Source organism: Chaetura pelagica, unplaced genomic scaffold (genome assembly GCF_000747805.2).
Source record: "Chaetura pelagica isolate M959 unplaced genomic scaffold, ChaPel_1.0 scaffold176, whole genome shotgun sequence".
Lineage (NCBI taxonomy): Eukaryota > Metazoa > Chordata > Aves > Apodiformes > Apodidae > Chaetura > Chaetura pelagica.
The window spans coordinates 1,988,789-2,016,164 of record NW_009953484.1 but is presented as its reverse complement, the minus strand read 5'-3'; the positions used below and the strand labels follow the sequence as shown (position 1 = coordinate 2,016,164).

General features: G+C 39.1%; 1 protein-coding gene across 1 annotated transcript in view; it reads left to right on the top strand.

Annotated features, from left to right (window-relative positions):
• Positions 1–2,331: 2,331 nt before the first annotated feature.
• Positions 2,332–27,376, top strand: part of QRFPR (pyroglutamylated RFamide peptide receptor) — an 80,281-nt gene continuing 55,236 nt past the window's right edge. Inside the window, exon 1 of the mRNA XM_009998578.1 lies at positions 2,332–2,362. Coding sequence (XP_009996880.1) covers positions 2,332–2,362 — 31 coding nt within the window. The remainder of the gene's footprint in view (positions 2,363–27,376) is intronic.

Sequence of the window (27,376 nt, the reverse complement as noted above, 5' to 3'; positions counted from 1 at the left end):
CAATTCTGAAGTGTTGATAAATCATATCTATCTCTTTGATAAGTCAAGAGCAAATTGTAACATAAGCACTAAAAGAAATGCTCTTACCTATGAAGAATCTATTTTGAAACAAGCTCAAAGACATCAAATATTGTTGATTTTGTCTGAAGAGCCTACTCTCCCTCCTTTTTCCTTCCCACAGAAAAGTTTTTAGGAGATACTATTTTACTACTAGATATACAACACTATTTGTTTTCATCACAGAAAATTTATTTTAGCACTTTTACTTACAGCGTAGTGGACCAAAAAAAAGGTGGAATTTATTAGTTTGTTTCTTTGAATATTTTCCTCATTTAAAAAAAATTGATAGATACAAAAGTATGTTATTTAGGTTTGTGATACATGCTTGTTAAGAAAAACTGTACTTATTTTCTTGTCAGATAATCCTGCCATTTAGAGAAAATATTCTGGTTGAGGCCTTTAAATATAAAACTAAAATACAAAGAAAGATGTGTACAGAAATATGGAGTTAATGTTAAGAATTAAACAGGATTTTGTGGGCATGTATTACTGGATCACCCGATGTAGTGCTGTTCACATTATTTCTTTATCCCATTGCTACTCTATGACAGCTGGAATTGCTGTGGGCATTTATTTACTCAAATCTGTCTTGAAAGCAGTAGTTGATGAATAAGGCAATCCTACCCATGAAAAGCCGAAGCAATAATAATTATTCTTTTCTCCTGTTTTGATTTAGTGTACAACACATCTAGAAGTCATAGATCAGCAAAGTATGTCCAGTATATTGGAGAGTGAGTCATTATGGTGAAGAGCATGGATGATAGCTTTTGTGTTCTGTAGAGGTATTTTTGGAATCCTTTAGAAATGCAGCCTGATAGTTCTTGAAGCTGCTGTTTTCTTCCTCTAACGCTGCACAGAGGAATGGGCTGGAGAGAGGTGGGGCTGTTGGACTAGTTACAGGGTGCAGACTTTTTTACTGCACCTTCATTTCAAGCTTGGAGAGTGACTGAATATGGAGAAATGAGATTAGATCAGTCCTTAACTAATGCAGAAGCTGGTTTCTCTGCTGGAGCTGTTAATAGAGATGCTGACTTTGAGGATGATTTTTGTCTTGTCAAAAGTATTATCAAGTGCATCCTCAGAAATGGGACTTTTTCAGAGCTCATTTTAATTTTTTCCCCCATTTCATTTCTGTGACCACAGCTATACATTTATCTATTCTTTCAAGAAATTAATTGCTCCTCTTGTAAAATCCCTTTTCCAAATGCCTAGGGCAGGCAGGCTCTTATCTTTCTCTATTTGGCATTCCAGGAGAGGTGAGCTGGCTGGTGAAGAACACGCAGCTGCTCTGGGTTGCTTTCATCAGAAATAGTAACTTTCCTGTCTGAAATTAATATTTTTAATTTTTTTTTCATTTAAAACTTGCAAGACATAGAAAGTATGTTAAAAATGTTGTTGAAAAGAATCCAGAGCCTGGAATAGATATTTGGAATGTGACTATAAAGCACTTTGTAGGTAACGTACCTGTCAAGTATCTGTAGTTTATTATAACTGACATTGCATTTTTGACTTGTGAATGAAAGGCCTCATCTCTTTGAGTAAAGCTTTTAATCATATGGTTACTTTTGTCCCTGCTCAACAAAGAATCTACGGAAGTGTTGAAACCTTGTGGAGGTGTCTGGGCTAGTCATCTCCTTGTTAGGGGTGCTATGAGCCTTCCAGTCACAACCTGTGAAGAGTTACCTGTGGCCCACATTTCTGTGAGCAGTGCCCTGAAAGATGGTGAGAGCTGATCTGGTGCCATCTGGAGTGGCCCCATATGCTTCCCGCATTCAGGGCCGTGTCTGGTGGTACTGCATGAAGGCTGCCATGTGGATTGGACTTGTTCTTTCTGCACAGTTTTCCAATTCACTACTGGAGTATGCTGTGAGGCCCAGGTTGTATCTCAGGCACTAATGATTGTAAATCATTAGTGTCTGGCTGGGGGCAGCACCTACGGGTCTATCCCTCTCATCTGTACCTAGAACCTGAGGTAGGGCACCCATAGCATCCCTGCTGCCTAGCCAGCAAGAATTCCTTACCTGCCTGGCAGTGCACTTACCTCATTCGGAAAGTAAATAAATCACAAAAAGATTTGTTCTGGTTGTGGCTTCAATAAGTATTTCCTGCTGTAGTCAGCAAAAAGAGCTAGTTGGAAAGGCTTGTTTCTATTCTTATGTATTCTTAAAGCGCAAGTTCCTCTGTGTGTCGAGGTACCTAGTGAGTTCAATTCCCATTTCTCAAGTGGGACGGCAATGGTGTTTTCTCCCGGAGGTGCCGGTGCCATTCGCCATGTGGCCAGTGGATGGTGCTGTTGCTCCAAGTAATGTCATGCAGACGATCGTGATGCTCGAGATTGTATCATTCTCTCAAATCACTTGCTTAATGGGGATTTTATTTTGGTTCTTTTTTTCAGATTACTTTCTCTGATTTCCTCAACCTAAAGTGTGAGTCAGACAATTTTGTATAGTTGTATTTTCAGAATCCTTTAATATAATCTTGTTTTCAGTAGAAAATGAGAGCATGCCGATTTGTGGAGAATGACAGATACACTTCATTAGAAGTAGGTGGCTTTATGCATATCTTTCTTAATGCTGAACGTTTACCTTCTACACTCTGAACATATGCAATATCTAGTATTCCTCCTCAGTCACAATTAGAAAATACATTTTTGTTAAACTTATTTACAATGTGTGAGTTTAGTGGAACAGATTTTACTGGACAGTATTATTTGATATACAAAGATTTCTAACCTCCAGTCTCTGGGTTGCTACCATGTTTTAGTAAGCCTGTGGCATTCTTTCATATCTTTCAAGCATCAGTGTAACTGCCCTGCAGCATCTAGAGAAGCAGAAAGGCTGTGGAGGATCTGATATTTTAGACAGTGTGTAATCAGTAGGAAAAACTCATTATTCCTAGGGAGCAGAATTGAGTGCAAAGATGAGGTTACAAATTTTTTTAAATTTCAGTCACTTGTAATAACAAGGTGTGACCATTGTTGGACGTGATGATGAGAAACCCTCAGAGCAGGGAAGAGAAAGGGTGCCGTAAGACACAGACTAAACTCTGCTACTGCAAAAAAACCTTACCCATTTTTTCTTATGGGCTTCTGTTGTCTGAGGAATTGTATGCCTGGCTTTTTTTCTGCCAGATCTAGCTGCTCATCAGCTGGATCGGAGTTGCTGATCTGTGTTGCAGCATAACTTGTAAGAGTTTTTGATGCACAGAGAAAAAAACATCTGTTACCAAAAGGAATAGTAAAATAAGCATCCTCAGGTTTTTTTGCAGTTTCTTTGCAGGTGTTCTAGATTCAAAGGGATAAATGTGGTGATAATCAGGGTATGCAAAAGTTTCAGCCCAGATTCACAGCAATAGTATTTTGCATTTATCTTCCATTGGTATCTATAGGAAATAGGCTCCTAAATCTTCCTAAACCATGTGTTAATAGAATTTAATCCATGAAATAGTCTAATAGCTTTAACTTTTTGGCTACTTCTAGCCTTAATTTAGTAGGTAGCGGTATTGTAGACCAAGAGGTCCAAGTCTTCATCATTCTTTTATATACATCTATGGAGTGTGTCATGACAGGCAACCTGAAGAAACAGGAAGAAGCCAACCTGTGTAGGTGGTTGTTTCCACACACCCTGTAGTAAATGTACTTTCTTCTTGCTCTTCCTGTTTTCAGTCTCCTTCAGTAATAATGGGCTACTCACCACATATAAGGAGGCCTAGGAAGTACAATAGTATCCCTGAAATCTAGTGACAATGTTATTAGAAGTCTTGCTTTATATTAATTGCGAGTCTTCATCTTATGTTCTTTCACACTGACTGCTTTGTATGTGGAAATTTAATAAGTGAAGTTCCTCTGTGGATGTCCTCTAGACCTTCATTAAATGTATTTTACCTTTTTATCTGTGCTCGCCCTTCTGGCATTTTATATTAACTTTCAAAAAACAGTCCTCTGGTGGCAAGGATGGATGGAAGAAATTAGGGATCTTACAGTTGCTGACGATGCTGGCACCACATGAATGTGAATATGAATATTGCAATAAAAAATGCATTTCATTTTAATGTGTGTTAGCAATGGCAGCTTCTAAGTAGAACTGACTTTACAGCATTGCCATCCACTGCTAGTAGTGAACAAACACAGTGTCTAATTGTAGGTGATGCTTCCATCGTATTCACTGTCTCAACAGCCCTGCTAACATTATATGCAGACCTATATATGGGCTATTTAAAACAGTCTCTCCTAGGTTGTTCCTTACTAAGACACAGCCAAGATTTTCCTTAACAATAATATACACTAATTGACATGACTTGTGAAGAGAAGAATAAAGCTGGGTTGTTGGTTTTTTCCCCCACCATTCCACCCCCTCTGCCTTCATCTTCCTGATTTATGTAAAGATTTTAAAACATTTTATGGATGCTGTTATCTGCAGGTAATCTACCTTGCTGCTTTATAAGAAGCATAGGCAGTGATTCTCCCATACAAAACTGGGTATAAAACATCTGTTAACCTTAAGGATATAATTTAACAGCCACCTTCTACTGCCATTTACAGTGAGTAAAAATATTCTAGCATCCATCAAAGACATCCTCTGGCTAGAGGAAACAAGTAACAGTCAAAATGATTGTGTAATTATTTAACCTCTTTACATAAGGTTTTGCCTTTGCTCAGAACCTACTGTGTCACCTTCACTGAAGGCTGATACATCTTAATCCATATTTATTTGAAGTCTCCTCTCTGATCTATCTTACTAGGCTCTTCTCTTGCAGACTAGAACCCAAGTTCTCCCAAGAGAACACTACCTTTAAACAAAATATAACTTGTCCCAGTTTGCCTATGTCCATGTGCAGGTAGAGCTTTAATGTTGTTGTGGCCCATAAACTATGAATGCTACTTAGAGAAAGGATGCAAGGTTGCTGCTGGGAAGAAAATGACTGGTGAGGGGTAGGGATGAGAGAAGGCTATGAACTGATAAATGACCAGGAGAAGGGGCGGAGTCATTATTTGCTGTTCTCATAATAGAAGAGCCAGAGGCCTCCAGTAACATTGCCACTTAGTAAGTTTGAAAACAAAATGAAACAAAAAACATTTTGCATGATGTGATTAGATTACAGAACTTGCTTTAATATGGTACAATTGAGATCATGACTATAAACAACACTTAGAAAAAGGTAAGTTCCTGCAGATAGGTCTGTTGTTAAGTTTTAGATCAGGTATGGTGTCTAGCTCACACTGTTCCCAGCTGCCTTTCCTGGAAACTAGCAGGGAGCCCTGTACTTTTTCTGTTTCTGATGCTTTTTCATGACTGTCACTGCAGGCAACTAGTTATTGGATTCAATGGCTCATCCTCTGACCCAGATGGCGTATTTTATATTTTTCACCCCTTAATTCCATGGCTAGCAGCTAGTTTGTCTTTCCCATGCCTGCTAAGTCACATTTTAAAAAAGCACAAGATGCATGTCAGACTTTCTCCACACAAGTAAGTGCTGCATTTGTCAGCAGGTTGTTAATTAATTGCCTCTTGGGAATGACCTTGATTAAAGTCTCAGTGAGCTGAAGTGATTCAGTAGAAAGAGCTGCCCATCAGGGGTGTTGTAGATGTGGCTGGCCCTGCCTTGGTAAGGGGAGAAGAGCAGTGTTTCTCAACCTATTTCAATTGAAGACTCACCGTTTGGGGGGAAAAAAAAAACAACAAATAAAACAACATAGGAAAGTTCTGAACATGCATCTGTTTCACCCCAAAAATATCTCATATTTTATTAATTTGTTTGTGGGGTATGTGAGAGTAAATGAATGAAACCTTTCTAATGAGGGTTTGCAAGTGGTTTATTAGGCTGTATTCTGGTATCTGTTAAATAACACTGCTTAAGGTGCCTTCCTCTTCTCCCGTGTGTGGAGGGACAGCAACAATTTTGTGGCCCATCTTTTGCAGTGCAAAGGTGATGGTGGTGGCAGATACCTGCATGTGTCAGTCTTACATGAGTGCCTACAGTCTTTGGATGCTGGCTCTTAACCCTTCTGTTTTTCCCCAAGCTCATCTGCAGGGCTGAATGCAGCATTGTAGTTTTCTTACTGTTCACAAAATGCACTAATTGTAGTCTTACTACTAGTTTGTGGGGTTTTTTTCCAAAATTACACTCAACTGAAAGAGGTAAGTAATGTGATTGCTTTCTCTGTCATTTTCCTTCCAGATACAGTTGGAAACATCTCAGTTCTGAGGAAGTTTTGCTTTAAGCAGACTTCTGCCACTTGCTGGTCTCAGAAGCAAAGGATGAGGTATCTCACCCTCCTGCAGTCTCATCCAAGGTCTGCACTTGCCCAGAGCAACACCAAATGCTGATGGACAGTAAAGATCTGATGTCAATGGAAGCAGGTCTGTCTCTTTATTTTTCTTGCTTACACATTTCAGAATGCCCACAGCTCTTGGGGCAGGACACTGAACTTGCCTAGCCTAGAACAACCACAGTAGGGGTATAAATGAACAGACTAAATTCTACTTACAACTGCCAGTGGAAATGGCTGCATTTATTTTTGACCATGCACATGATAAACGCTGTAACTGTTCCTCTCCAGCTGCATTCCCTCCTTTCCCCTCAGCCTGCTTGTTTATGGACATATTTACTTTTGAAGGCCTGACAATTGGTTTGGTTTTTGGACTCTTCTCTTTGAGTTTGTCAACTCAGCTGCCCCAGTAACAGCAAGGGAAAGGTCAAACAGTCAGCAGCATAGAGCTCTCAAAGCCTCCCGAGGCAAGGGACTTGTTATTTTCAAAATGAAAATGTTAAACTGACAGATGGGAAACTTGTAGTGTAAGAAGAGTAGTATTTGTGTAGACAGAAGTGTCTTATTTCAGCATTGCTTGGCTTGGCTTTAGGGTATTTGTCAGTCAGTACTGATAACACCTAAAGTTATAATTGTAGCAGATTGGTTTAATACTGTCAAGTTTATACTTGACCATATCAAAGTGTGCTTTTAAAATTAATGTTATACCCAGTGTTTTGAACATAGGGTCTACATTTTCAGTCTTAAATAGTAAGTGGTTACAAAGGACAAAGAGATAATTGTGTTGTAGAGTCCATTCTTTCTCTGCTAGACCAATACAAGCTCCTGACAGTGACTGTTCTCCAGTTGCTGTGTTCTGTTCCCTAAAATTATGTTTTTGCTGTACAAAGCCTGTTCCCTGGATCAATGGGTTTTGCTGTATGGCATGGTCAAGCTCAAGAGATGTGTATTTTCTCAACAAGGTTCTGCAGACTGGGACTCTCCTGGTAACACTTGCTAGGTCATTTTTGTTCCCAGTGGTTAGGAAACCAATCTTACCAAAGGGCAGGTTCTACTCCAGTTCCCCACAGACTCAATGGCTGATAGATGCCTGGCAACACCATGGCCCTGGCAAGGAAGAGTCAGGAAGGGGAATGCCTGCATGAGTGTATTGGGCCAGCGGTTACTTTTATAGTTCTGACAATTGCGTATGTTAATTGCAACAGTTCAGAAACTTTCACAGAACTTGTACTTACACTGTCTGGTTTGTAGTCTTTGTGGATTTAAGCACACAAGAAAAACGGGAAAACTGGGATGTGGTTTAGACTGTAAGACAGACACCTTGTTACAGATTCTCATATTGGAAAGAGTAGCTAGGTTGCAACATCCATTAAAGATACTGGGATAAAAAGTTTGGTCAGAGCCCCCTGGATGTTATTTTCCGTGGGAGCTGCAAGCTCAGCATTCCCTGAAGTACAAGAGCAGCTTTCACAGTAGTGGTGGAAGAAGCAAGCTTGAAAATAAGAGGCTTCCTAATTTGCTATTTAAAATTTGTTCTTTGCTCCCTTGATAACAGCAAATTCTAAGTAAACTTTGTCTGCTGATTCAAAATTAGCCTTTATCCATAAAAGGACCTTTGAGCATGCTGAAAAACACACCTCTTTCACCTAAAAAATCTTGCAAGATCCTGAGGTTTTGCCTATAAAAAGAATGTCAGCTGCAACGTTGAATGAGCAGAGCAATATATAACAAAGGATTATCCCTCTCCAAATTCCAGAGGCATGATTTGATTTTGGCCCTAGATTAGAGCATTAAAGGCACACAGGGTATTATGCTACCCTGAAGTAATTCTGGGAAACACTGACTTGGTACTGATTTGTTGCTTGCTTGTAGAGAGGGGACAGATGAGGAGAGGTGGTTCTGATTACATAAATGTGCTTCCAGTCCTGAAGAAAGCAGTGTGGCAAGTAGTTTCAGGGAGAGAGCCATGATTAAGGTTAAATTGTGTCAAGTCACAACTTCTAAAAGCTGTAATGTAGGTAAGTTTCTCAAGAATAGGATGATTGGAACAAATCAAGACTTTTTGGCACTTCAAGAGCAGTTGTTGATTGTCTTTCATTCTTATTTGACTGTCAGTTAATTAAAACCTTGGAGAACACCATAGCTACCCTGAAAAAATTGCTTTTGGTATCAAAATAAATAAGCTTATTCATCTTTTTCTAGAAGAGTTACACTAATAGAAAATGTTATAGAAACTCATGGAAGGGAACAGAGAAATAACATCCATTCTGAACTGTTAGTCTTTCAGAAAAGTACTAGTTTACTGTTGTAGTTTAGTACTTATAAAACAGAACTTCATGTGGCCTTTGCAATAAGAGCCTGCAGGTAGCCTGAGCAGGGATAGGTGCAATTCTATATTTCCTGTTGCCCTGGAAAGGACTGTGTGGCTATCCTGTCATTTTGCTGCTTCAGAATCCAAAATTATTGGATATGGGGATCAGTGCCACAAGTCTGGGGGATGTTTGTATGAAAATTATTACTTTTAGTGCAAGAATAAAAATAGTCATGTAAATTAGACAGGATCATACCTAAACCTCAGGCTGACTTTGGATTTCTAAATTTGAGTAGGTAATGATTCTAAGAATTGGTAAAATAAAGAAGTGACTGAGAGCCTGGTACGTTTCAGACTAATAATTGCATGCTTGAATTGCAGCCTAATTCTTTGCTGATACATTCCTGTATTTATTGGTGGAAAATTCACTGGCAATCCCTGTCATTATCCTGCAGTAAATGGAGGTAAACATGAGATACTTCTTTAATCTTATGTATTTCCTTTTGAAGGTTTGGCTACCTGCATCTTGATCCTTTCCTCCAAATTGGTGGTTTCCCTGTTATTAGATGGGGTTTGGCTTGTGTTTCTTAAGAAGAAACACAAGATTGTTTGAACAGGTACTGTTCTAGCAAGTAATGAAAGAGCAAATAAAATGTTCTTTGTCTTGGTAACATTTGGTATAATTAACACTTAACAAAACTTTTAATAGCTGTAGTCATAATTGCTTTAGAGGTGCACTGCCAGCTACAAAGCATGATGTCACTGAAGAGAACATTTAAGTTACAGATAATCATGTTCAGAAAATGTTAGTCATTCCTAGGCACATGCAGAAAAAAGTATATCTTGAATATGTACAATGAAGCTGTTTAAATGGGTACTGTCTGGTTTGGGGCATGCCCAGAAATGCCCCACTCATGTCACAACTCAGTCAGCTCTCCCACTGAAACCCAAAAAGAGTTTGCAACGAAGATGTTCAGATGCTTATCCAGCTGCATGACCCACAAGACAGCCTTTTGCAACTGAAAATTGAATTTTGTCATTTTTATGGTCATGAAAATGAAAGCAAAATCTTGAATATCTTATCCAGCTTCAACAAAGCAAGATAGTGATGGTTTCCCTCTTGCTGGCATTATGGTTATTAAATCAACAACATGGTTAGAATGCTGCAGAAAGTATGAATGGGTGATGCGTGGGATGGCAATATTGTATGTGGATTGCTGATGTACCCATGTCATGTAATAACTCTGAAAGTCAGGAAGATGTAAAGTTCTGTCATCTATCATTTTAATAGCAACTCTGTTATGCATAGATGAGAAGAAATTACTGAGCTAGAAAATATACTGAACTGATACTTTTTCTGCATGAAGTCTTAATCAGCTGTTGACTCACTCTTGGCATCAGTTCATCTGGCTTTATTATGATATGTAATTTAGTTCTTTCCATGTAATGTACTTTATAGAACTTGATAAAGCTAAATGAATATTCTACTTTATGGATCTCTGTTGCATACAACTGGGGAGATACACGTATCTTAGCTACGTGTGGAATTAGCTCATAAATCCCCCAACAGCGAATTCTGTAAATGCTAATCTTTCGTCATGTTTTTCCCAGCAGAGGTGAGGGAGTGTCTTGCAAATCAGGCACTAGCATAAGGACCATTTCCTTAGAACACTACTGATTGGTAGAAGTCACTCAGTGCTACATGTGTAAAACTAGGACAGAGGCAGAGAACAGCTTACTTTATCTGTCTCTGACAGGGACCTGCACCTGCCTGTACAGAGGATGGAAGTTTGATCTTGATGGTGAGTTCTGAAGATGGATGAAGGTGCTCCAACAAGAAATCATACACCTCAAGTTACTCAGGCTTCAGAATTTGACAGAATATCTTGCAGATACGCATAGCACTTTGACAGCTAGGAATCAGACCTTAGCAGAGCACCATATGCCTTATATTGATAGTATGTATCATACAGGTACATTTTAAGGTGTGGACTGTGATAGATCGCATCCAACAAGGTGATGCAACCTTTTAATTACATTAAAATTACTGAGAACTTGGGATCATGGAGGATATGTGTTTGGAATTACACTTTCATTAGATACTGTTACTATTTGAGCATAGAATTTGTTACAAAATTTAAACAATCTGTTGCTTTTCTTCCACTTCCTCTGACGGTTGAATTTCCTAGAGAGAATTCCTGAGTTTCTTTCCTGGAAAAGAAAGTCAACATTGTATTTTAAAGATACTTTAGGCTGTAACACAACGTTCTTGTTCAAATACATTGCTACTTCTGGGACTTGCATGAAGGAAAAGCGAAGAGACTCATGAAAATAATTAAATAAAAGAGAAGACCTGGAACACATTAATTTTTGTGTCAGGTTGGCAGTCAGGTATCAGGCATTTTGTTCATGGGTGAAGTGTGGATGCTCTGGCATCACGTGCCTGCAGGTTAATCAGCCTTACAGCCCCTATTTTGAAGCCACAAAAGCGAGGTGAGAGCACAGAATACACTGTAGCATGTCCCAAAATGGCTGTAAGGGGAGGAATAAGCAGCATCAGGACCTGGTGCTGGTAAATCTTCTCCATGTGAGAAGGGTACCTGCAGCAACTTGTCACTCAGTGTATACAGCAGAGGGCACTAAGAGGAAGGTGGTTCCCTTGGCAGACCATTGGGTAGCCAGAGAAGGGAAGTGTCAAGGAAGAGCTCTACATTCCAAAAGCAAAGCTGAGAAAGCAATCCAGGGAGGAAAAGGACTCACCAAAGCAATCCCATATTGCACTATGGCAGGCTCACTCTCAAATGTATTTCCAGTATCAGCATTGAACAAGACAGCTGCTTATTTAATTTAGGAGGAAAGGTGAAAAGTTTTCTGGGCAGAGGGTAGAATAAATTAATGCATGCATTCACATATGGTTGAATTATGAATCAAAATTCTCTTTCTTGTTTTGATGATTGTAATATGTTTTCCTGTTTAGTAATCTCTACAAATTCCGGTGAAATACATGAGGCTGTATGGTGGTAGCACAAGAGACACATTCTTTAGCTTACAACCTTCTGGAATATTGAAAAATAAATAATTTCATGGGTGACAGATATTTAGCCTGTTCTGTGAATGTCAGCTCAATAAATAAGTACAGAGAAAAAGATGAGGGAGACTTCAGTGGAGATTAAGGAAATGTGATACTGCTTTGAATGAAGTGCGATATAAAAATGTGAGGAGGTATTGATTTTTCTAGATTGTTATATAAAAACAGCTGAATCAAACTCTCAGAAAATGAAATGCTAACAGGCTAGTACCATGCATAATAAGCAAAATTCAATTAGATCTTATTATTAAATTCACATGCATTAGTACAGTACATATTAAGAAAGCCCTTGGAAATCAAGGACTGAAGTTTTCCTTCATAATGTGAAAAAAAAAGCACAACCAAAAAAAAACAACAAAAAAAAAACAAAAACACAAAACCAAGACATGTTAGCCCTGGGCTATTTAATTTCTTCAGTATACCAAGGTTTGGGAAAAGACCAATTTTTTTGTCTGTCTTAATTTGTATCACTTCAAAAAAGATTTTGGGGGAGAGTGTTGGAGGTGGTATTTTTCTTTTTCCAGAATTTAGATGAGGCAAATGGAAGTCTCATGGAGTTAAAAACAAAAGGCTGAGAGATATTTGTTGCTGGCTCAAATTAGTCCAAACCAGAATTTAACTGATGAATTAGACACTCAGTAGACCAGAGGAAATTATGTTGTTAGTTTGGATGTATCTGAACAGATGACTCTTACATTTCTTATTTTATGGTAAGTTTATGCAGAGTCAATTAATTGTTACTGTTTATTGAAGAGTGAGATCACAATTTCTGTAAGAGAAGACTTGAAACAATGGTCTTGTCCAGTAAAAACTTGCTTGTAGCAATGACATAAATGCAAAATGGCTGTGATCTTCAGCAGAGTTGTTGAATGCCAGCTGATTCACAAGTTTACAACTTAAAAATCCAAAAGGCTGAAAATGGAATAATTATACAGCAAAGCTGTGAGAAAATGCATATAAAATGGCTTAAAGCATGTCTTACCATGCAGGCAGGCTGATTGGTATCTTGGAGCTAAGTGGTAGTCAAGAGCTCTGCTCCCTGTGGGATACCTCAGTGGCATTATGCTGTGCCGGGCAGTCAGTCTAACAACAGATCCACGAGTTCATCTGAAGTCTTTATTCATTGCACACGAAGGATGAGTTCCTGTGTTAAACAGTGAAATCTGTTGATTCATTTCATGGATCTGATGGGTTTGTGTGAAGTTCTGAAAGAAACCCAAGTGATGAGGATGCTATTCAGATGTGCAAGTCTCTTATGTATCTACATGTGGACAAGGGCAATATGTGACCCTCAGCTGACAGTATGCTGAACAGGAGCTGGTTAACTGGTGGCAGGGAATACCAAAGAGAGGGGCGTATCCAGCATCTTGCAGTGTTAGGAGTCTTTGGCTCCTGAATTTGGACTGATGCCTTTTGGAGAAAAGATTGACATGCCTAACTTGGAGCTCTCTCTTTCAAGCAGTGACTCAAGTCACTGTTTTTTTGAAAACCAGATTAATCCCCATTTTAAAGATTATTTCACATTTATATGACCATGAAGTAGTTACAATTTTGGGCAGTCTTTATTCAGTTTCTTCTTTGTGCAGGTGAATTCGTGTTTGTTAAGTCTGAACTCAAAAGCATCTCTCTTCTCAACAGCAGTGAAATGGATCTCACTATCTGACCTATAGGAGACTACCTTGTTTACTGTGGAAAGCCTTATGTAGAAATGGAAAACAGCTCCCTGCAGGTAAGGTGTGGCTGATAGCTTTCCAGAGCCTTTGCATTTTGACTGTATATTCTGTAAAATATTGTTAGACCCAGCATCAGAAGCACTTTGGATTTCTGGAGCTTTAAAAGGAAAGACACAGTAAATAAAAAAATAGTAAAAATAAAACTACGTTTGAGCTTGAAGTCCTGACCTTTTCTCCACTGTGTGAAGAGCAGTGAGAAGAGCTCTATACTGAAACTGAGGTAGGGGGGAGATACTGAAGTGCTCCCTGGTTGGTGCAAAAAGGAGCTGGAACCCTCCTCTTGTTGCAGTGTGTTTCCATTAGGAAATGGGGAGGAAATTCTGCTGGAGAGTAAAGAGCAGGAATCAAAAAGATGTGAAAAGAAAGTGGTTAGAAAAAGTGGAAATGGTGAAAAGATTAAAGAATAGGAACAGGATACTACAAAGCACATGCAGAGAAAGGAAGACAGAGGAGGAGATAAAGCCACTAAATATTACAAAAGCTTGCAGAAACAGTTGAAAAGCTAGAGAGCAAACCCTAACTTTGGTTTCCTTATTATGCTATTGCAAATAACAAAGCAAAAACATTTCATTGGCTGTGAGCAAATGCTATGGAAAAATGGCTTGTTTCTAGTGAAAAGCAAGTGTTTTGCTGAAAGATGAGTCAGAAGATAGATTTGATTAAGGAAAAAAGAAATTCATACAATATAAGTAGGAAATGAGGCTGTAAAACTGAGGTGAGGTCTGTAGGGTATCATCCTGTGTTTGCATTTGCACACACTGTCTCTCTTGCTCTCTTCTTGACTCCTACGTGTTGGGTTATGATGTGGTAGTCCCTACTTAAGTCACTTTAAATCATAGCTTTGAGTTGTCTTTAAGGCATTTTTTACTTGCAGCTTTCTGAAATTGAGCAAATTCTGGCAGAAGTTTGAAAGAATCAGACTAGGTAATTCTAATTCTGGATTTTGAAACAGAAAACTTAATACTAAGAGAATCAATCAATCAATCAATCCCATTTCTCCAGTCTCCTTCCTACTGCTGTGTAGAGATTAAATTAAGGATTTCATACATACATGAGTTTGCAACTGCTTAAAAAAAGAAAAAGTAGTTAATTTTTACTGGAATATAATTAACTCTGGTATTCTTAGCTGTCACTATTTAATGGATGCCACAAAGTGGCACTGTAAGGGAAGGTTGTGAGAAGTATGATGGTGACAATTGAATGTATGTTAATACTTTTACTGTACAAAGGGAAAAAACTGCTGTTTTAGCCCCGCATCAGTGCCTGACATCTTCAAAAAGTCTGGCAGGATCTTTGTTTTTCTTTGTGTGATCAAAGATGTCAATACAAAACCATCAATAAGTACTTTATATTGCTTAATGTTGGCTGACTAGGTATAAGCCAAGATTCAGTAAGCTTTATTGTTGAATAGAGAGAAGTGACTTTCTGCTTGGGGTGTATCCAAAGCACATTGCAAATAGTGGTGAACGAACATTTTATTTTCTCTGCTTGAGTTTCATTAAATAACTTCATAAATTTATGTGGATTCCTGTAATGAAACCGAACACAAATTATGCAAATTAATGATCGTAATACACGGTACTCTTCTAGATGGTGATCTGTAAAGGGAAGTAGCAACCAACATATGGCTCTAAATGATGGACACTGTTCCGTAACAATAAATTGCAAAATACCTGATGACCAAAAGTTGTTTCATAACAACTCTTTACAATGCCATGCACAATTCCCTTTTCATTGGCATGTTGTTGGCAATTCCTGCCTGAGTTGTAAAGAATAATCCAAAATTAAATTCCAGATATAAAGGAATCTGTTTCTTTGGGCTGTGTGTAAAGGCAACTGTTGCTTTATTTTAGGTAGACACTAGGCAATTTACTTTGGAGTTTGCTGGCTGGCATTGAACAGGCATGAAAAGATGAGGGCAGAAGAGGTCTTGGGGAATCTACAGGGCTTAATGCTCATGGTCTGAAAGTATGTCATGCAAACTCCCAGTGTTTCATAGAGCAGCCAGACCAGCTGTCTGTTTTCTTGCATCTGCTGTGAAAAGGGCAGACTTTCCCTCATGCTCCTCTCCCTTATGCAGGCTTTCTGTAGAAACTGTTTCAGTTTTGCACAAAAATAACAGTGACTGAAGTTCTGCACTTCTAATTAGATCTGTTTCTTTGGTTCTTCATCCGCAAAACCTTCTATACATGTTTTTTTTTTGTATTTTTCCCCCCCTGGCATTTATATTTCAGTGCATAATTTAAAGGAAAGATGATCTGAAACTTGTTTATTGAAGTGCAACAATTTTCTGGAGAGCACATTCTGTTACACTTGCTTACTGAAAACATCATTCCAGCTGGTGTTTAAGAACTGTGACTCCAATATTCTCTTGCTATTTTAGATGCTGGCTATATCCTGTACTTTTCTAATAAGAAGAGACTCTCAAATCTTTCATAAAAAACTTAAGACTGCAATAAATTGTTCAGTGGCTGGATTATTTGTGTGTGTGCTGAGGTTTTCTTTTGCCTATTGAAGTGAGGGGATTTCCTGAGGCTTTAGAAAGATGTGATCAACTATTTAAAGACAACTGGTTTGCCAGCACTACAGAAGGAAAGGAGGGCAGCTCTACTGTTAAAATCAGGCCCTGGAGTTTGAATCGGAGCACTCCTGAACTTGTTCTGTAATTCAATAAATTAAACAGTTCAATTACCTCCAGTCATACTTGGAGTAAAACTGTTTTGAAAGGAGAGAAGGATATTGGAAACAGGCAGATATCCATAGGTGGGAGCTGTCGGTTATGAAGGGGTAGCTGCTGCCAACCTGCTGCGTTCAGTGAGGTGGGCTTCAGGAGACTGAGCTTCCCTGCATGGAAATACCCAGGGCCTGGAAAAATGGCCTTGTTAGCCCGTCTGCCCCTGGGGACGATGTAACGCTGTGACCACACTAGCCTGCATCATCTCTGCCTAACCTTGCAGGGGCTGAGGGTGTGGGGGAATGAGAACAGTCAAAATAAGGAAATTATTTGTTCTAGAAATTGTGTTGTACTACAGAGGTCTCAAGTACTGTCTACCTTACAGCAAGTAGTGCAGCCCAGGAGCAATGAAATAATGTGTTGCAAGAGCTGTCATCACTTTATACATTTTGCAGGGATCATATCCCTTTCCCAGTGAGACCAGCAGGGTGCAAATTCATGGTCTAATGAGAGCAAAGTCACTGGGTTACTTATGAGATTGCTTGATTTAAAGCACTCCAATGATGTAACAGGATGAAACTTGGGCTCTTGAGATATCAACCTAGTCAAAAGTCTGAACATTGGAATATTTTGAATGTTTGTTACTCTTTAAAGGCACTGACAGTGAAGCATGAAATTAGAGGCCACACTTTAGGCTCATGTGTATAAATTTGTACACCTTCAAGAAACAAGTATAAACTAGAAAAAATACAATCAGCTTTATTACTAAAACATCTTTCCAGGATTTTTCAAACTATTTGCCCCAAAACTTCTGGCAGAGCAACATTCAAAATCCTAGTGATGATGCAAATCACTAATCCCCTGGCAGTGATTTGAGTTGCAGACATTTTGCATAGTAAACAATGTTTTTGCCTTACCCCATGGCTCTAATTATCTGCTGTGATGCAATTTATTAGTTCAGTGTCATTCCTTCTTTGCTGCATCATTTCCTTTTTAGAAAAGTTTGTAGCAGGAAGGCTGCAAGCAGCAACATCCTCTGAGACTCTCCCTAGCACCAGAGAAGCAGCCCTGGAAAGGCATGTAGATGCCAGGAGCCTAAGGCCATACTGACCAAGACTGCTGGACATCCCAATAGGTGACACTTACTTATGCAGCTCTAACAAGGACTGTCATTGGAATTTGTAACCTTAGATACTCATTATTGGATTTCATTTAAGGTTCAAGGTTGTACTTGTTATACTGTTACTTGGAAGTGCCGAAAGCCTGTTTTTAATGCACAGTAAAGATTGCTGGTGTTAAATATTACTGCTTTCAAGCTCTTCTAGTAATGATGTGTGGCTATTCTGCCAATTAACTTTATCATGTGCTTAGTCATGTCACTTGAGAAAGCAGGCGTTGTTCTAGAGTGAAGTGACAGTCCTTCAAAACAGGAACTTCATTACTGGCATACTGATGTGGTTATTGAGTGATATAACAGTTTCAATGCTTTAATGTCAGGACTAGGCTGGTGACCTCACTGCAGAGAGTGTACAGGATGGCTTTCTTTTTCTTCTGCTTGCATCTTTGGGCACCTTTATGGGAAACCCAGTAATGGTATCTTAAGAATGGATCAAAATTTAAGTTTAGTAATTTTGAAGTCAGCATTAGGAGTGTGACTAGCTAATTCGTATACTGGTAACATTAATCTTGTGAAGACATTTTCCCTAAAAACACCAAACAACACAGGTTTGTGTGCCTCTTCTATTGGCTCTGTTTTAACATTGTCCCACAGTTGGTGTTTGCAACAACATAAGATGTCAAAATTCTTTTGTAAGTTAATCTCTTCTAGAATTTTCCTTCTACTTATCTTTACAATATTTTCCTCTCAAATACTAGTTCACAGAAGTAATATTTTATTTTGTTGTAACTATAAAGCCTGTACCTGCTGCAAGGATGTAAACAGCTCCTCTGTGTCAGATCTGGAAGCTGGGGTGATTCCCCAGTGCTATAGTAATATGATTTGAGCAGTCATTAGGATGACACATACTTCTGCCTTTGCTTTCTAACCCCAACCAAGAGTCTCCTGGGAAGATCCAGGAACCTGTGAACATAGCTTCTCTTGCATCTCTTACAGCATTTTGTTGAATATGTTAGACTTGTTTTGTTTTGCAGAAAACTCTTTCTATAATCCCACTTATTCTGGGATATTAAATCTCTGAGGAGTACTTGGATATTAATTATCCAATGATTTGATATTAATATCCAATTATTTGCAGATGAATTGCAAATAAGTGTTTCCTTAATTCAGCTGCTGTGTTTAATTTAACTCCAGGCATATCAGCTTTCAAACTTAAACAAACACTTTTTTTTTCTGGAAGTGGTGTTACAGACATACCTTTGTTATTCATGCTTTCTTCCCCCCCTCACTCTTCCTAGTTTCTTCTCTTTTCTCTCTGATAGCACCTTTCATATATTTGGACCTAGCAAAGAAAACAGCTCATTAGTTTGCAATAATTAATCGTGTTTTGTGATCTGCATTAGCCACAGAAGCAAGGATTAGATCTGATTTGAGTTTAACTGTGTGTTTGTTTGGCATCTCATTCCGATGAAGGGAGTGGGGAGGGCTAAGCACTGTGCTGTGGAGCCTGCACCAAGCAGAGCTGGGAGGTAGCCTCCCACGTGCCAGAGTGGGCAGGAGGGAATCCTACTGTGTGCCATTTGCCTGAGTTTCTTTTTCTTTTCTGTTTTTTATTTCCCCCTTCCTCCCCCCCATATCTATCTTAGAACATGTAGGCAAATGTGTTGCAGACAGAAAATAATTAATGGCACATTACATTTTTTTTCAAATACCTTTTCTAGCTATGTAGAAGGACGTAACTGTGGATCTATATACATGAACCTGTGCAGTAGGTTATATAGGATCTTTATCAGTCTGTTTATATTTCTTCTTTCACACTGAGTGATATACTCAAACATTATGATGAAGAAATTCATATAACTGAGTGAGGGTGAGCTATTCCTTTTTATCAAACTGACACAGATAGCTTTCTTGCCTTTGACTTTTAGTTTTAGTATGCATCTCACAGAACAACTCCCCTTTTTGCTATCTCCAGCTGTAAATACTAAGAACTGACGTGTGGAGGAGGAAGGCAGATAGTCACAGGCTGCTGGCTCTCTCTGCTTGGAATTGTAATCACTTGTGGCGATTTGGCAGCCTGGACCTCATCTGAAGTGAACTGCAATCCTTTAATACTTGCCTAAAAGGAATTTAAAGGTACAAGCCAAAAATAGTTAAATAATTCTTCTAGAAGCCACAGAAAGCTGTAATAGCCTGACACTGGGATTAACAAAAGTTGTTTATGTGAAGAGTTTACCCGCATTGTGTGGCTCATTAGTAAGTTAAGTGAAGAGGCCTTTCTGAATATTGCCTTCCGGGCTGATGGCTGAGCTGAATCCCTACTACACAGCTCTGCTGTGAGCAAGACTCTCTTGCTGAGAGCGAGTCTGGGTGAGTCCCAGCACTTTCTACCCCATTCAGACAGGTTATAAAGAGTTTTCTGAAAGTGGGATGAACAGCGATTCTTTTGATCAGTGCTAGTGTTTCAGTCAGGTTGGCAGCTGAGCAAGTGCTAAAGGTTACCAACACCTGCTAAAGCCAAATCTTTAATGGGAAAGGAAAATGGGACACCTGCTCCCTTCTGTTCAGAGTTCTGTGGCTATCTTCTGTGTACAGAATGCCTGAATCTGAAATGCAAAATAGCTGCCAAGGACACCTGTGAATCTCAGCTTTAGCCCTCCTCTACCAATGTGCCATATACAATATGGGAAGGAGAGGGGGGCTTCCTGATGAACATTTCTCAAAGGATTCCATCTACTTTACAGGATTTTGTTTTAAGTTGAGCTCTCTGATTGTAAATGCTTACATCCTCCTGTAATGCTAACGGAGTCCAGTGTTTCATGTGTGGCTGGCCCAAATGCCACCAAACTTGTTCTGGCACAGGATATTGCCATGGACCATTAACAGTTCTGCATTAGAGTGCTTGTTGGGGAGGTAAGAGATGGTGCTTAGTGAGAACAGGGAGTGAATTTCAAGTAGGGAAAAGGTAATCACCAATTCATAAGTGAAAATGGTGAACTCTGGAAGAAGCAGGGAGTTACAGGAGTGGAGATTACAGAGGTATTTAGATTAAAAATGCAAAATTAATGGAGAAAAAAAAAAAAAGGATGTTTGCTTCCAGTAGTTAAAAGCTTTTCAAAAGCCTCAGGTGGGGCATTTGATATTGCATGGTGAGTTGGGACAACAGTGTAAGTGGCAGAGAATATTTGGGTTTTGTGGGGAAAATACAAGGGATTTCAGGGCAGCTTGGTTTTACAGAGAAACAGAAATTTGCTTTTCCTCCAAGTGAGAGAAAGCTCTCTTTTCAGAGCTTTCAAATAGAAAGTAGGAGAGTAAAGCAGGCTTACATACTTGTTCTTTGACAAAAGAAAGGAAATCAATGATAATTCATAAAAGCAGACATGGAGTTGGACTTACCCTGGTTTCAGAACTTCTGTTTAGGTTTTGTTCTATTCTTTCAAATAAACTGGTGGGTTGCTGCAGTTAATCCTAGGCTTTTTGCTCTGTTCAGTGCTACAATAAACATAAATGAGCTGGTTCTCTAGATGTTCCTTCATTAGCAATGAGTTCAGTAAAATAGAATATTGAATGCATGTTCACTTAAAGCCTCTGTTGCTCACTTAGGGCTTGTTCCAGGGGCTGCTAAACTCCCATGGGTGAGAATCTAACTGTTCTACATCTGTTGGGATGTGACAGACACATGGCAGAACATGCTTCAGAGCCCGCTGTTTATGAATTTTCTTCTCTTTCTTGAATCATGAAAGACTTGGATCTGCCATCTCTTAAAATTATAGAATCACTTATGTTGGAAAAGACCTTCAAGATCATTTGGTCCAACCATTAACCCTACTCTACCAAGTCCAGCACTAAGCCATATTCCCAAGTGCCACATCCAGAAGACTCTTAAGCATATCCAGGGATGGTGACTCAACTACCTCCCTGGGCAGCATATTCCAATGTCTGACAACCCTTTCAGTGAAGTTCTTCTAATGCCTAGTCTAAACATCCCCTGATGCAGCTTAAGGCCATTTCCTCTTGTTCTATCACCAGTTACTTGTGAGATGAGACCAGTGCCTACCTCTTTACAACTTCCTTTCAGGTATTTCAGGTACATACTAACAGGCTTATTTCTGTTCTGTTCTATCAGAACTTTGCTTTCTTGCTGCATCTTCATATTGTGCAATTTTATCACTTGCCTAAAACCACAAAAGATCAATCCTGGAAGCATACAAAGACTCTACATAGCACAGAGAGCAATTTTCTGATGCTTGATGCCTGGCCTTGGGTGTCCATTATCTCAGCTGCACAGATCCAGGCAGACTAAGGGATTCCTAACTAGTCCAAGAGCTGAAGCACTGGTGAAGCTGGATGGGTCTGTACTACCACAGCATGAGGGAGATGAATGTGACTAGTGGTACATCTGTTTTGGATTTCCCAGGTATATATCATCATGCTGTTGAAGTAGGAAACCAGAAACAAATCAGCCTTATTACTTGGAGTACAGTGTTAGCTGTGTCTGTATGGTGAAATAAGCTTGCTTAGGTGTAGTTACCGTGGATATGCTGCATGGCAGCTGAAGGTGGAGTGTGGTTCAGCTCTGGCTCGGGAGGGTGTTGGACCCATACAGGGTCAGGCAACCCCCTCTAAGCAGGTTTTTCTTTAAGTGCAAAGAGAATAAAGAGTACTGAGCAAACCAGGTACAGTGTTTTCATTATGTACTTAGTAAGTACTCAGATTTTAGTTGCCTGCAGTCAAGGATTATATCCACTTAGAATTTAAGAAAAGAAAAGAAAATAGCTTGCTGAAGTGATTGATTTCTTGGCTTATGTTTCTATGTCCAAAGTCCAGTAACCATGCATAGGAAAAAAACTTCTGAGGTATTAAAAAAATTAGCCATGAGACCAGGCTGCTACCTGTAAATCTAGTAAGGATATATGAGAAGTGAAAGGCACTTTGAAAATGGATGGCAGGTGCTGAGGTAAATAATTACAGAGAGAATGGTGTTTGCAATCATTATTGGGGGAGTGTTTTTCATGTTCTCTCTGGTGAGGTTTTATCTTACCCATCATGTAGATTTTTATACTGAGTTTTGAATAAAAATCGCCTTTTCTCTTTCCAGATCTTGGCAATTTTATCTTATTTTCTTAGTTTTAGGGGAGAGGGACATTTGCTTCAGACTTGTCCATCAGTATTGTTGCTTGTTGTTCATCAGCTTTTGCAATGGCCTTCACCCATGTCTAACGTTGAATGTCTTTGCCTAACCACATCAAACTGTGCTGCCTTTACACCTGATGGAGAGAAATATGTATGCTTAGGGCATGCCTTTCTCATGTATTTTACATGTGTGCTTCAGGAGGAGGAAAATCTAATCTAGGAATTGAATGTAAAGTAACCTGTGATCAAGAACAGCACCTTGACCCAACACGTACCACCTTTCCCTGTGAGCAAGGGCTGGCATTGATTCCATTGCGCAGGGGCATCTTGTTCAAGAGAAACCTCCTCTGCTTGTGGGCCCTCACGACTGCAAAGGAGGCTGTGCTGAAGGCTGAGCTGAGTTTCAGAATGAGCAGGGTGAGTTTGCAGGATAGACCATCAGAGTTTGGGAAAACTGCTTGTGCCAAATGCTCTTGCACATTTCAGTTAATATAGATCTCTGCATCTTGTTCAGTTTTAAAATTATTTTTAATTGCATATTATCAGGATACTTTACCATTAATTAATTTCTCCTGCTCAGGGACATCTTCAAATTTAAATTTTATTTTTTAATTAATACTTTACTTTTTAAAGTTATCTGAAATACCTAATCCTCTGATGTTATCCCATCATAGCAGCTATGAAATGGAAATACTACGCGTTTGAATCCTGCCAATAAGTTTTTCTTGTTCTATAAGACTGGCAATTTGCTATCCTGCTTTCAGACTTGCAGTGCGGGTGCAGGGCTGACATCTGCAGTTCCAATCAAAGTGAGCTGAAATTGTCTCTCATAACGATGGAGTGACTTTGTACTTTCCTGACTGACACTTAAAAAGCTGTTTATTTCTAAAATACAGCGTAGCAGAAGAGGCAGAGAAAGTCAGGAAAGAAGAATGGAGATTTTGAGTATCACACAGACATAAATGGCAATAGTTTGCTTGCTGTTCTGATGCAGATAATGGGTATTTGTGGCAGGTATCAACACTGATCAAAATGTTTAAAAGGAAACATTATAACTAAGATGGTTTTGCTTTTTTGTTAAATCACACTGTAGCTTTGCAGCCTATTTACTACTGAAAAGCAGCTCTCCTGTGCCTGTAGTTTGCAATATAGTAGCCATCTGGGTAGGAAATCCTCTCTTTGTAACTTAATAAGCAGGAGGGGAAAATAAATTCTTCCTTGTTTTACGTCTATATGCAAGAACTCAGGATTGAAAAAAAACATCCTGGGTGATCAAGTCCTATTCCTTGCTATCATAACCACCACATCACACAGTTTCCTTTGTAAATGTATTGTATCCCATCGTATAAGTAGCTTACTTGTCTGCATTGCCCACTGGCCTGGGACATCATTGCTCTACTGATTTGGGGCCACCTAATTTTCCGTTTACAATCAGCCACTGCATTCCCATTTCTTGGGCCATTGCTGTCATTCAGCTTGAGAGACCCTTCCCTGAAGGTGTTCAAGGCCAGGTTGATGGGGCTTTGAGCAACCTGGTCTATGCAGAAGTGTTGGAACTAGATGGTCTTCTAGGTCCCTCCCAATCCAAACCATATCAGATTCTATGATTCTGTGACTGAGAGGTGCTCATTCTCCATGGTATTGCATGTCAGTATATTTGTGGGAAGCAGTCAAGTCCTGTTTCCCACTCCCTAACTTACTGAGCTGATTGTACCAAGGCAATCTTTAACTCTCTTCTTGGGGAGGCAGCTGCTCTGCCTCACAGTCTTTCCATTTACTGTTTTAGCTTAAGTTCATATTCTTTGGTATGGATGACCAGAACTGCAGAGTGCCAGCTCTGAAAGCACACTAAAAACCAAATGGCCTTTCATTTCTGAGATATTTAGTGAGCTGATGACACTGGTTAAGAAAGATACCATATACTCACCCTCCACTGATGGTTTAGACACAATTTATGTTGCCAAAATGTATTAATTACCACTATTGTAATACATTAAGAGCTTGATAGTAAGCAGCCCACATTACATCTTTGACTCTCAAACTTTGACTTACTACACACATAAAGAGAATGAAAGTAGTCACAAGTTCAAAGTTAGATGCTTATACTGGGTTGCTGCCTTCCACTTATTGACTGATGTGCTTGATGTGTTTCTCAGCCCAGTACTACAGAGGTATTGGAATGACTAAGTCATGCAGTAGCAGACCAAGACAGCATTAAACTGGAGACCTGCAGCTGTATCTCACCCCATGTTCAAAGCTGTACCAGAAGAGGTAGAGAATAGAGAATGGGAAAGAATTGCAGTATTTCATCCCTTTTTGCCCCCCACCACTTTCTCTTGGTTAACTTGACCACTTAATGGACCTTACCTGATAGTGGTTGTCTTTCAGCAGCCATTTACATATGTGTATAATGGTACTTTAATTAATTAGATCACCTTTTCTCCTTGAAATAGTGGGGTGAGAGAAACAGATGGAAACTCTCACATGTGTTTAGATACTTAGTCTGAGATGTGCTTGGGAAAAGGAGTGGTTATAAAATAAGCCTGACAATTTGTATGCCAGCATGTGGAACACACTCTTTTGACAACATTTGCTAATGTTGCCAGATATTTGGTAGATGCTGAAGAAAAACGCCATGGAAAACAGATGCATGGCTTGTTGCTAAAGAAGGATATAGTATTTCCTTTTTTGGATTACAGAGGCTAAGGGACAGCAGCTAGATCAGAAAAGGCTGGTAGATGTGAGCTATATTTGTACCAATGGTAAGCTTTCAAATTGCAGTTTTAGCCATTGAACCTGGTAACAGCTTTTCTTAAAATGAAATTGAATGCATGGGTTTATCTCTTGCTTGATAGATAGAGCTGGGTACTCATTTCTCTGGAATTCCTGTTTTCAGAAATATTACCTGGGTTTTCAGCTATATTCTTTGCAGAAATAGTGGTATTTGAGAGAAGGCATAATCAGGCTTCCCATGCTATTCAAGGGGCGACTCAAGATCTTTCTTCAGGGTCCAAGAAAGAGAGTTGGTAGCTATTCCTTGACTTGTTCAGATGAGGCAACCCTCTAACGCTGTCTGGGCAGCTTGCATGCATTTCCTCTGGGCAGAGATTTATATAGGCAGAGCCATGTCTGTGCTGCAGTGTAGAACCAACAGTAGAAATAAGGCTTGGAAGAGACCTGAAATTTCCCCTATGAAGCCTTATGCCCCCAGCATCTTGTACACCTATTCTGCTCCAGTATGGTTTTTTTACAGTTTTTCGACAAAATGCATCTACTCTGCAATGTTAGCCACATTCAGTCAATGAACTGTCATAGAAGAAAACATCTTTGAATGCTGTTAACAAGCCACTTGCCCATTTTACATCTGGGGTGAGAAGCAGTTCTTTGAAGAAGCCAGTGGAAGATTCCAAGATCTAAATATTCTTTATTGAGATGGAAATTGCTATACAGCAGCAGACACTGACAGCATTGGTATTTGCACATTTAATTACAAACTTATGTCCTCATTCTGATCATCCTTATGCCAGTTCTGGATAAACTTCCATGAAAGTAATTCTGATTATACTTTGCTATATAATCTACTGAATGCTTTTCTTAAATGGTATTGAGAATCCTAAGGCACTTTAAATCTCAAGTGCCTAATCTCTGCCTTGATTGCAATTGATTTCTTTTTCATGATTTTTATTACATCAGCTCAGCTACAGAGCTTACATTATTGCTATAAACTTTTTAAAAATGCTTTTCAGCTCATGCATGAAAGTAATTTAGTTTGGTACGGATCGTTTATGCACATTTTCTGATGCTCTTAGAATTATTTCTTCTCAAAGCAATACTCCTTGCACAAGACTGGGAAGAGTCTAGAAGTAGTCCTCAGCAGAATCTTCTGCTCTGTAAAGCAGTGTTCCAGGTGAGATTTTGAAATATAGATGAAGTACCGTCTTTTAGAAATAATTGTTAATTTTTATTTTGCTTGGACTTCTGACTCTAAAAAGCCTTGCTTCTGGCGACTTCTAAGTTTAAAGAAATACTTTTTCAGAATATTTTTAACAGAATAAATTTAATGAAATTTATGAAACTAAGCTATTGATACAATACTGTTAAGCACAGGGGGAATTTTTAAAAAATCTTTAATTTTATGTTTCATCTGGAATGGTTACATGGATTTCTTAATGCATTCTCCATATGGTCATTTAAGAATTGGGAATAAAGCATAATGAACTGAGCACTGAGAGCATGTTATTTTCTTGTAAATATTGTTCTGATGTTTATTAGCATCACCAGACACCTCCTGTGTGTTTAACATGGACCTATCTGCTCTGACCACGTAGTCCTATCCCACAGCAAAGAATTTGTGGCCAGCTTGAAAGTAGACCCATAAAAGAGGAATTTAGATGCTAAGCCAGAATTGTGGTCTTTCTAGAATTATTTTTTTTCCCCCCTACTTAGAGTTGAAACTATTTTGTGTTTGACCTCAGCTGGTAATTGCTTTGGCTTTACAAGCGTGAGAAAAGCAAGGGTTGTTGACTGAAAAGCTCATAACATTGTTGTCGTGGTTCATAGAATGACAGAGTGGTTGGCACATTGTTGAATAACTTGGATGATCTCCTCCTGGCAGAGTTTCCTTTCCCATCTCAAATCAATCTGCCAGAATTTGCCTTATTTACAGAAAGGTGTTTTCATTAGAATGCTTCCAGGGAAATTAGTCCTGTAAATGGCTGTAGACTTTCAAACAGTTGTTCTTCTCTGAAGGGAAGATCTGTATGGATTGTCATTTCAGGATGTGGACATTGTGCATAGGACCCTGAACTCCTTAGATTCCCACTGGCTTTAGATCTTCATGGGTAGCAGCAGCAGTAGATGTAATAAAATCTGTTACTGGTTGTTGTGTGTTACCACCTGTAAGTTGTGCTGCCTGCTTTTTGAATTATAAGAGTTAACCCAGTTGAGGAAGGAACTGGTGATAAGCAGATAAAACCAAAGCATTGAGGATGT